The sequence below is a fragment of the Hyperolius riggenbachi genome, chromosome 1, assembly GCF_040937935.1.
Source record: "Hyperolius riggenbachi isolate aHypRig1 chromosome 1, aHypRig1.pri, whole genome shotgun sequence".
In the NCBI taxonomy this organism is placed as follows: Eukaryota; Metazoa; Chordata; class Amphibia; order Anura; family Hyperoliidae; genus Hyperolius; species Hyperolius riggenbachi.
This window is the reverse complement of record NC_090646.1, coordinates 229,747,513-229,759,499: the sequence shown is the minus strand read 5'-3', so window position 1 is coordinate 229,759,499 and position 11,987 is coordinate 229,747,513. Positions and strand designations below refer to the sequence as shown.

General features: G+C 41.7%; 1 protein-coding gene across 1 annotated transcript in view; it reads right to left on the bottom strand.

Moving 5' to 3' along the window:
* Positions 1-9,725: 9,725 nt before the first annotated feature.
* The window catches only part of PAPSS1 (3'-phosphoadenosine 5'-phosphosulfate synthase 1), a 167,974-nt gene continuing 165,712 nt past the window's right edge, over positions 9,726-11,987 (bottom strand). Inside the window, exon 12 of the mRNA XM_068231236.1 lies at positions 9,726-9,900. Within this exon, the coding sequence (XP_068087337.1) occupies positions 9,762-9,900 (139 nt within the window). The 3' untranslated portion in view covers positions 9,726-9,761. The remainder of the gene's footprint in view (positions 9,901-11,987) is intronic.

Genomic DNA, 11,987 nt, shown 5'->3' with positions numbered 1-11,987 from the left:
AACACAGCATAGTTATTTGCACTTTATGTCCTATGGGAGAAAAGCGCTATAGAAATGTTATTGTATTGTATTGTATTTGTGTGCTAGGCACCCATGTCTATCTCATTATGTCACATGTCACTTCGGGTATCCTTTAAAATGCATATAATAAACTGACCCATAGGGAAAAATGGACACTGGGTTGCACATCAGTTGTTCGTACAGATTTAACGGACAGCAACAGCTTCAGTGTAAATTGACCCCTGTATTCCAGAATTAATGTGTTGCACAATAGATGAGGCAATGCAGTTCTTTACCAGTCAAATGACTTAATTACTGGAAGAAGCAAGAAACAGCAAGATAGACAAGTAAACAGTAGAATGTAAGTGAGAACATACAGTGCCATCTAGTGACCTTATAGCATATTGCAGTACATGCAATATATATCAGTATAAACTAGAACTTCAGCTGTATCATAGCAGTCAATATGTTATTGAGCACACTTGAGAAATGCAGTCAAGGAACTGCATGATTTTGTTTTAAAAATGTAGTTAGCAAGGGGAGGTGGACTGAGGGTAGAATGAGCTAGTATAACTTTAACCACTAGCAGGGGCGTAACTAGACATAATTGGACCCCCTTGCGAAACTTTGGATGGGGCCCCCTCCCGCCAAAACAAAAGTACACGTTTTTTTTGCAAAACTTTGTAAGATTCCTTTGCAGCAGCTGAGCAGATGCATTCATTAGAACAATTGTGCAGAGAGCAGAAAGTTTTTTCTCTCCTCGCCCTTAGTTGTTAGTCTTTTAAGACAGGCGGCCACTGTGGCTTATGCCCCCCCCCCCCCCCCCCCCGCATCCCTTGCAGGGTCTATTGTTATGCTCCTGACCACTAGTATGAAAATGTCCTGTTTGCCCCAAACAGCAAACAAACGTTTTAATACATCGCTCGCAGCTGTACACGTGCGTGCGCACTAGTGCCATGCATACCCGCCAAGGTTAACACATCTTTGATTGGTGAACGGGAACATGTATTCCCTGAGCCAATCAACGTGCCTGTAAGTGAAAGATCATGGCTTCAATGAGAAGCCAATGATCTTTCCAGTAACAACACTGCCTGTGTGCTTTGAACTCTGTTCAGAGCACACATAATAATGTGTGTGGGGACATCTAGTAGTAAAAAAATACACATTTTACACTATATAAAAAAATTAATTACATTTACGCTCCTTCCCCCTGCCCCCTATAGTTACCAAAATAAGACATTTGGGAAAAGAGACCGCATTTAAAAAAAATACATAAACAGCACCATTAGGGGCTCAACATTTTACTATTTATTTGATGAGGCTATATTACTGTTATTTTTGCAAATAACAGCTTGTAATTATTGATCGGGTACAAAAAAACCCCCCACAATACAGAAAAAAATACACATTTCAAAATAATATATTGTCGCCATACATTGTACTAGGGACATAATTAAATTGTTGCAATAACCGGGACAAAGGGGCAAATAAAATGTGTGAGTTTTATTTACAGTAGCATTGTCTATTTTAAAATTATAGGGGATGGAATTGGAGAAATAGTGTCTTTTCTTTTCATTTTCTCCCTACTTTACCTCTTAAAATGAATATAAAGTAATTACTGAAAAGAAATATTGCCCCTAAAAGCCTCATTTGTGGCAAAAAAAGAAGGTATAGATCGTTTTGGCGTGACAAATAGTGATAAAGTTATTGGGGAATGAAAAGAGAGGAATGCCGACAGGTGAAAATTGCTCTGGTCCGAAAGGGTAAAACCCCCCTTAGGGTCTGTTTCCACTACACGCGGATTCTGGATGCAGAAAACTGACTCCAATGAATGCCTGTGGGAAAATCTGCATCCGAAAAATCGCATTTAGTGAAAACAGGCCCATAAACAGTCATTGGAGTCAGTTTTTATGCATCCAATCTGCTTGTAGTGGAAATGGGCCCTCAGTGGGGAAGTGCTTAAAAACCTCCATGGAAAAATGCATTTGTCTTCATCACTAAACCCATAGCATGGTATTTTTTATTGTTTGTGCATGACTGGACTAGCACTGCTAATGTATGCAAGTAGAAAAAAAAAAAATCCCCGAGTGGATGAAGGGATTTGGGATGAGTGGTCAACAGAGATAGTAAAATGGCCTTAAAGTGAACCAGAGAGGAAGCACCCTCATGTATTTTACCATTTATATCAGTGGGAATATTAGAGAAAACACCTACCCTTCTCGCTGTTTCATTCTTCACTGCTCATCCTGCTTGTTAGTAGCCCTGATAAAACCCCAGACTGAGCATTCAGTCTGGCTTTGCTCAGGAATCATTATAGCAGAGTCTGTCTTCTCTGATGTCTTTTCAAGCCCAAGAATAATCCCTTCTGGCTCTGCTATAATGGCTATACGGATTCCTGAGCAAAGCCAGACTGAATGCTCATTCGGGAATTTTATCAGGGCTGATAACAAGCAGGCTGAGCAGTGAAGGATGAAACGGAGAGCAGAGTAGGTGTTTTCTCTAATGTTCCCACTGATATATATGGTAAAATACATGAGGGTGCTTCATCTCTGGTTCACTTTAAAGGGAATCTGAGGTGAGTGTGATATGAAGGCTGCCATATGTATTTCCTTTTAAACAATACCAGCTGCCTAGCTATCCTGTTGATCTTCTGGCATCAGTAATGTCTGAGTCACAAACCTGAAACAAGCATATGGCAAATCCAGTCAGATTTCAGTCAGAGCATGTGATCTGAATGTTCATTCAGGGTCTATAGCTAAATGTAATCGAGACACAGGATCAGGGGACAGCCAGGCAGCTTACATTGTTTAAAAGGAAATCAACATGGCAGCCTCCATATCCCTCTCACCTCGTGTCCCCTTTATTCCCATTGTAAAACAGCTTGCATCAAATAATAAAACTCATGGATTGTCTTCGGAGAACAACATCACTGCATACCTGAGATGGGAGATTGTAAAGGAATAGGTCCATAAAGGGATAATACACTATAACACATTACTAACAGATTAGACAACATTGTCAATATTAAACACTTAATGTAATAACAATCAATTGAAAAAAGTGGCTTCTCATTCAGTTTGATTATTTTGTACAAAGCCAACCAATTTCCTTTGGCATCATATAGTTTACATGTAGTATGCAGAAGACATTACAAAACATAGCATGTTTCATGTGTCTAGTTCTGAGGGAAACTCCTCTCTCAGCCTTCCCTTTTCTTTTGAACATTTTCTAGTCACACAGACTGATCTAATTCACTTTCTCTCCAACATTTTCTCCCAGGAGATATTTCCGCAGCTTTTCAATAAAATGCCTTTCAAGCCATCAAGAACCAAGACAATACTTTTACCTACTTCTTCACCTACTTTTTAGTATTTTCAATAGCAAAGTGCTGAAAACTTATTTTATACAGGAGATGAAAAATGATCTCCTAGGAGAAAACTTCAGAGGAAGAGTAGATGGAATTGGGCCCATGGCCCTAATCAATTCAATCAAGTTTTTTCCTGAAATTTAAAAAATACCAAAAAGTGGCACAATAAGTACTGTCAAAAGTATTGCTTATTGGTGGCTTAAAGGGCATTTTTTATCACTTTATCACCAAGGGGGGGGGGGGGGGGGGGGGGGGGGGGGGGGGGAAATACTGAGATCTCTCCAGAGCTAACAAAGTATCCCTAGTGGGAAGATTATAATGATCCAGCAAATAAAGAACTGGATAGATTTTGTAAAGTCTGCTGTTAAATTCTCTGCATCTGTATCATAATCATATAATAGTGTTCCTGAGAGGAGTGTGATTTAGTGATTGTTGCACATGTGGCTTCATGTGCAACAACATGTACAGAGCGCTGTACAAAGTATATTGTCTAATAACTAACTTTGCCTCAGAGGGGCTCACAATCTAATCCCTACCATAGTCATATGTCTATGTATGTATCGTGTAGTATACGTATCATAGTCTAGGGCCAATTTAGGGGGAAGCCAATTAACTTATTTGTATGCTTTTTGGGATGTGGGAGGAAATTGGGAGTGCCTAGAGGAAGCCCACGCAGAGACGGGAAGAACATACAAACTCCTTCCAGATGTTGACCTGGCTGGGATTTGAACCAGGGACCCCAGCGCTGCAAGGCGAGAGCGCTAACCACTCCGCCACTGTGCGTCTTCTCTCCACTGCTTGTTTAGTTTGCAAGAGTCCTGCACCCCAGCCAATCACCATGCGGGGACTGAAGCTGCACGGTGATTGGCTGCCAGACTCATTCAAACTAACAAGAAATTGGAGAGGAGGCGCGCGATCATCAGGGGACTAGGTAATGTATACAAACCCCTTGCCTGCTCTGCTCACACACTGAACCCCTCCCTCTACACTAAACCCTGACTCCACCTACTCCCTGCCATCATAGGCAGCAATAGTACAAGCCATGATTTGCGGCAAGGAGATTAAATTATGGTGCCATGATAAATAGTGGGGCACCAAACGCCTGCTATTTATCACGCGCCATAATTGAACCTTCTTCCTGCTAATTATGGCTTGTACTATTCCCGTATATGGCAGCGCCATTTGTCCTGTGCCATTTTTATCTGCCCCTGGTAGGGAATGGTCAATGGGATGTGTGAGCTAATGTAAATGTATGCAGCTTGGCCATAGACCCATCAAAAGCAGCATCTGATACATGTGAGTGGCACAATTTCAAGCTGCTGTTTGGAATTAGTATATCACTGCCTACCAGTATCAAACATATATACAGACTCCTGTGTGGAGATGGGCCTCAGCATGGAAGCTTTCTTTCCTCTGAAAACAGGTTCTGTCAGCAAATACAGCAGAAGCAATGGACGAGTATGACATAATACTTCAGAGACTGAAACAGCACAGATAGTTTATATTTTATTAAAACAGTATTTATACAGACCATAAGGAAGATTTTATAGAATGATGAAAAGCATGCTAATTATATATGAAAAAAAAAATAGATGAATATAAAACTGATTTTTGAAGAGCAGTTAAAAAGTATAAATAAATCTCTAAAAAATGATGAGAACATAAATCTTACATGGTGAAAATAAGTTAGGCGCAATGACATGACTTTAATCTTCAGTAAAATATATATCTAAATTTAAATACTTTATGTTAAACCCTCAGACCAGAATGGCAGATGTGAGATGTCCAGCATTTGCTGCTTTTCAGAACTCCCCTTTATATGCCAGGTTATTGGAGCAGAGGCAGGAACCGCAAATCAAGGGGCTCCCCAATGTTTACACCCCTTGCCTTGCCTGCACCTGGTGACCCTCACAGCCTGGGGGGCCCATCTTACAAGGCTCATAAAAGGCTCATGTGGACATCATAATCCTCACACCCACAGCCCAAAAATACACCTGATCTGAAGAAGGGACCTGTGGAGGAGGGGGGGAGGTTTGTAGTTGGTGGGTCCCATCACAGAGCTCTGGGCCTCTCTGCAGTTGTAGGGGCTGCCCCCTGTTACACCCCTGAGCAGAGGTGTCTCACCTACTGCCTGTCTTACACAGCTGGTGGGTGGATGCAAGTTCTGAATTCATGGCACCATTTGAGTCACTACAGAATTCAGTGACTTTCTTCTGACTACTAAGGTGGCCACACATGTATACATCGGCAAGTGTTTTTCATTGTTTGAATTAAATCAAGCAAATTCCCTGCTGAATCAATTATCAAAGTTCAATCATCTTCTAGCATTCGGATTTAAAAAATAAATACCATATATTCCGGCATATAAGACGCCCCCCCCCCCCCCAACTTTTCCAGTTAAAATATAGAGTTTGGGATAAACTCGCGGCATAAGAATACCCCTCTTCCAACGCACACCAAATGAAACATTTTTTAAAAACACATACTGGTGCAGTGTATGAACAGATACTTGTGCTGTACTGTATTTGGTACCCAGTATATAACAGCATACAGGTGATAGACTGCTTGGATTGGTCAACTCTCACTCTCCATAAGCAGACTGGTCAGCTCCACCTGCCTCCTAGTGCATTGGTCAGCTATCCCCGGTCTCTATCCCCGTCTCCATATTTATCAGAGCAGTATGGCAGAATAGTTTGCACTGTGCCCATAAAACACGCCTCTTTCACCCGTGGCCTTGCCTGAGCTGCTTCACTACAGTCCTCAGTAGCGAGATCTGAGAGGCAGTAACAGGATAGGGTGGGACCAGACAGGTGGAAGAGGCGTGTTTTATGGGCACAGCGAGATCTCTTTCTTCCATACCCTGGGTATCCCAGACCTTGCAGCATGAGCGATGAGCTCTCCCCCTGCATATGTGACGACCACCGAATCTCCAGCACCTGATAATCATGTATCACCCAGCATCAAAGACACCCAGTGTATAAGAAGACCCCCGACTTTTCAGAAGATTTTTAAGGGTTAAAAAGTAGACTTATATGCCAGAATATACAGTAATCAGCCACAGGGGAACATTCCGATAAAACTGATCGAAGTTGATGCCTTTGTAGGGCCTCAGACAAAGAAAACCATGCAGAACTAGCCATTTTCAATGCCCCCCCCCCCCCCCCGAAAAAAAAGATAATGTGGTACTGCTGTCACCATTTCCATCTAATGTATAATTTAATCACTGTACAGTATATAATGGGGCTGAAGGACAATCTTGAAAATATGCTAGATTTCACTGTTAGAGGAAGGCACACTACTGGGTTTCAGCCTAAACACATCCCTTAAATACACACATCTTATAAAATATGCCATTGTGAACGATGCCTTGTAAAGGTTACTGTGACGGTCACATCAGTCTCTTTCAAAGAGAACCTAACTGGTTTACCCCGCTGTCACCATCACTACAGAAGAAACCCTGTGACAAAGGAATGAGGTATTGTACACATAGCTTATGTAGGAAATAAGAGTACATAAGAGTACCTAACATTCTAATGAGTTCTTAAAGTAATAAAGGCAATGGCTGAGAAGCTATCATAACAAGAGAAAATCAAGAAACAACAAGTATATGAAGATAATGGGATTGATTCATCAAAGCCTTAAACACACGTTCCTTTTACCTCGATCAACAGTACAGGGCTGATGCTGTACAGATGCTTTGCTAGCCTCTGGGCTAGCTACGTGATTTGTTACTGGGGGAAAAGGGGGGGGGGGGGGGGTTGCGATGGAGCGATTAATTTTGTCTAGCCTGTGTACAAGGTTTAAGGTTGCAGAATACTGAAACATATCAGTAATGTAGAAAATCTAGACTTTTTTGTATAAATGTCATGAGTACCGGACAGCAGCCACACAACTGATAATTTGGTAACCATACTGCAATCCTCTCTATGTCCTGATGTGGTTCAGGAGAGACGTACAGACTTTTGGCACCCATTGCAATTTATTAATCTGATACTGAAGCTGAAATTCTCTATATAAGTTATTTTCTCTAGGGCTCTCCAAACTTATTAAATCAACCTTTATATAAACAGTATGTCTGTCTTTTTGCCTTTAAACATTGTGACTGAATGAATGGCATTCAGAACAAGGAGTTCCCTATCGGGCAAAAACGTATTAAAGCTGGGAGTCTCAGAGCCTTTATAACTAGTTGTCATGTCATTTCAGTGACTGATAGGAACACAAATGGTAGTAGTCTCAGTGCTGATAGGAGTTAGAGGTTATTAAAAACAATGACAATGGGTTAGGGTTAATAAAAATAGAGAGGGCTAAAGTTAGGGGGCGTTAGTGAGGTGTCATATGACCATACTAGAAGAGTGTCTGTATTAGGGAAAGGATCGGAAAGGATGGGGTTAACAAAAGGATTAGGGATAATTTAAAGAGGAACTTTAACCCAGGATTGAACTTCATCCCAATCAGTAGCTGAATCCCTCTTTCCACAAGAAATATTTACCTTTTTTCAAATAGATCATCAGGAGGGTCTGTATGGTTGATGTTGTGTTGAATCCCCTCCCACAGTGTGATGTCATGATCAAGGTTCTGGCAGTTTGCGGTCTGTGAACCTCGTTGCATTGTGGGAAAGAACAGCTTTTTTCCAACTGCCAAGCAAGCAGTATCTCCCTCTGTGCATAGAACTCTCAGTAATTAACATTCCGTACAGATCACCTGTAACCACCAGTGATATATTTAAGAATGTAAATCAGGGAGAGGAAAGATTTTACACTGGGAAGATTTCCTCTAATACTCTTCTTAGGGGGACCTATGAGAAAAGCAGGAAGTAAAGAGTAATCTTTCCAAATGGGGACACAGTGGGCTTTAACAACCTGCTAGAGTCTCTCTTTTCTCTAGCTTTGGCTGGAGCTCCCTTTTAAAGGTAACGGGAACAGGTTGGCTGTCTTGTGGAACCAACACATTTGAGCTGTGACAATCAAAAACAAGAATACTAATAATACAGGACCTTGCATTATGATCACATGAAAAGACCTGTGAATAGTATCCAGATTAAACTTAATGTACAGCAGTGCTAGTGCCACTCTTTAGCCAACATACTCCATGTACACAAGCTCAGAATGCATACAGGAAGAATAATTCTGTATTCTCCTTTCTCCCAGGACGGGTAGAGCTGGGAAAAGGGGAGACACATGTTACATAAACAAAGGAGACATTTTATAAGATCCCATTCTAACTGAAATTGTTTAGCACTCATTTTCCTAAATAAGTTGGATGCCAAGTGTCAGCCAGATATGGCCAGTGACTCTAAACCCTTGGCTGTACTCTGCTAGCTGCTGCCACAGTGGTAGATATCAGTTTTTAAGATATTTAATCCAGGATTAGATTAGCGCTTCTTTTATATGACTCAAATGTATTTTACACTAACTGGACATAGAACACATTTATTTTAAGGGGAATAGAATGGTTCAGTCAAGTTAATACTGATACAAAGGGCTTTGTATGCACCATTATAGATCTATGACATGCAGGACAGATCCATTCAGCATAGCAGACATTGACACATTGACAATGGTCATCCATAAGGTTCTTCTTGCATCTATAGAAAACGCAAGTGAGAAGTACTCCTTAGGCAATGTTCTGTCCACTTCTATTACACTTGGTAAATACAGGCGCTCCAATAAGGCATGTCCAGCCTATGCTGAATGTATCTATCGTGTAAGGAGTCACAGGCACTGGCAACCATTAGATTGCTTTATTGCTGAGACAGAAGGAAGCATGACGAGGACAGACACCATGAGAGAGGCCCAATAAGCTCTTGTTAAAAGTAGCCAAAAGGACAGGTCTATTACAAGGGCCAGAAAGGTTCCACAGTCAATGACAGGAGCAGAACTTTGAATTGTGTTTGTACTTCATATTTGCTGAAGATATGAAGTTGTAGTCACACAATCATAAAATCTTCTTTGTGGTATATATGAACATGTGTGCTAAATATAGGTAACAAATACTTTGACCTGTGCTGCATTTGGAAAATTACACTGGTGAATCATATTGAAGACTATGCTGAGAAGGAATGGAGAAGCACCGGTTAGGTTTATTTGGACTTGTCTACCTTCCTATAATCTGCAAGTAAAGGACATCCACGTGTTGCAATGCTAGTCGCCAGCGACCCATAGCGAGAGAGACTGCAGACAGTGATAGGAAACCAAGAGTTTTAGCATTAGAAAACAAACAGTCTGACTTAAAAACATGATATCAGAAAGGTGCTTACAGAGAACCTTAATCTAAAAGCCAAGCATAGAGTAAAGATGTACAAATGCTGGTCTTAAGAAACACGAAATCTGGCAACAGCAAGAAGCATCATCAAGATCCATTCAAGGTTGAACAAAAGACGGAGAATCAGAACACTTTATGCCTTTTCCAGAGACTGGTAATACTCTTTCAGTACAGCCCAAGCTTTTGGTGCCATGAAGCCATCTGGTGGATTCTGTCCCTCTCGAGCCAGTCTACGCATCCGAGTTCCTGAAATAAAGTCATAGTCTTCAGCACTGCAAGAGAAAAAGGAAACATACAGGTAAGTATTTAAGCAGTTACTCATTTAGAAAGAGCACACAAGAATGTGCCTGATAAAAGGAGATATGAGCGGCACGAAACCACTTGGTTATAAAAGATTTAATTATCCCAAAACAAAATAAAACTTAATTATCATTCATTTAAAACACTCCAGGAGTACACTCACTGCACATATCAGTGCATTACCAAATGATTGGAGAAGATCAGTAACTTGTATATACATTATCAATCTGTTATGCACTCGTACTTTAAAGGGTACCTGAAGTGATGTGTGACAAGATGAGATACACACTGGGCTTGATTCACAAAGCAGTGCTAACCTACTAAGTAGGTTAGCACCGGATTTCTCAATCAGATCGCGCGCAGTTTTGCTCGCAAAATTTTACACGCGCAAAGTCCTATGCGCACGCTTAGTCCCATAGGCTTTAATGGGTACTTCGCGTGGAGCGCCCTGCGCACGTAAAGTTTTACGTGCATAAAGTTTTGCGCGCGAAAAGCTGTTTTAGACGTGCTAAGGGTTTTTTTTTACAGGCATGCTAACAGTTAGCACCGCTTTGTGAATCAAGCCCACTGTCTTACTTAGAACTAGGATGTGTTCATTTTTTCTTTTTACTCATGGTAAGGGTTAAAAAAATCTGGCTTCTAAATGACAGTTTCTCTGCAGCTTAACTGCAATGGGACTGTAGCATGTGAAACTTTCTGTGGCTGGGAAAAACACATCTGGGTGTTGGGAACAGATACATTCAAGGTCTGTATAGGAGCTGACTAATATTAACAACAGGTGCCCCACTGCTGTCACCACTCTGTAACTGTGCAAAACGCAATGCAAAGCAGGTGGATTTGGCGCCCCATAGCAGCAATGTTATGCTGTGCGGAGCGCGTAAGGGGCTCCGGCAGCTGCCAGACCCTGAATTACATCTCCCTCCCGGGGAGTTTTGCGGCAGCAGGGAGAGGAGTCATTCGCTCTCCCAGCACCCAACTCACCGGCGACGTGACAATACGTACGCAACACTATGTGTCCTGGTGGTTCTTGGCCAATGATTAGGCTTGAGCACAGCTGTGTGTGAGTGTGTCTCTCACCATAAGGCCCATAGACATGCTAGATGCACGTTGGCTGGCGGGGATCGGGACCTGGTCCTTTGGACGACATTGCGGGAAAGAGGTTGTACAGATGGATCGCTAGCCTGCAGGGTAGCAACTTGTTCTGTTGCAATGAGGGTTGGTTGGGGGGATGTCGAGGACTGACAGAGTTATGCAGGAGTGAAGGCAAATGCCAGCTGGGTGATTGGAGAGGACAATGATCTCGGCCATTGCTTGCCCAAATCGGTCCACCAAGCGGATCAATGGCCGAGTGGGTCAGGGGCTGCTTGTAGACATGCTGGATTCTCAGCAGAGGCAGTTGTTATTGGGCACCTCGGATGAGTTTTATCTAGCATGTGCACAGGGCTTTCATTTTTGGAAGAATGAAATAAACATGGGGAAGCCATTTCGGCAAGTGGTAACTGTACCTCAAGCTGCCTGCTGGCAATCCCAATAGCCACCTCATTTTAAAACAGGCTTGCTTTAACCATGAATATTCAAACATTTACATAAAATTTGCTGCAACGGTTTCCTATTAAAGTTGGCCAATAGGTTCAGTATGTGCATCCTTCTTACCCAGGGTGCATGGCTAGTAAGGTTAATACCCAACAGAGTAACCAGGATGTGTTTAATTCTGGCGATAATTAGAAGAGGTATGGTGTGTGTTGCCGTTTCCCAGATAATCACAGGGCTGTAGGTCACATTTAATAGAAAAAGTGAAAATGATATTTCAGTAAAAACACACATACACAAAAATGCAGTAATCATGCAAAATATTTTAATGCTGTCCCATGACATATTGCTAAAGACTAGCCAGGGCAGATAAAGCAAGAATAAATCTCCATAATCCTCTGTGGAGACGGTAGTTCACAGACTCATTGATGTTAAAAGAAGCAAAAGCACCTGTTGTACGTGGGCGCCGAAAAATTCCAGAAACACGATTATTATAAGTCAAACAACAATGGGAGTAACAAGGAATCCG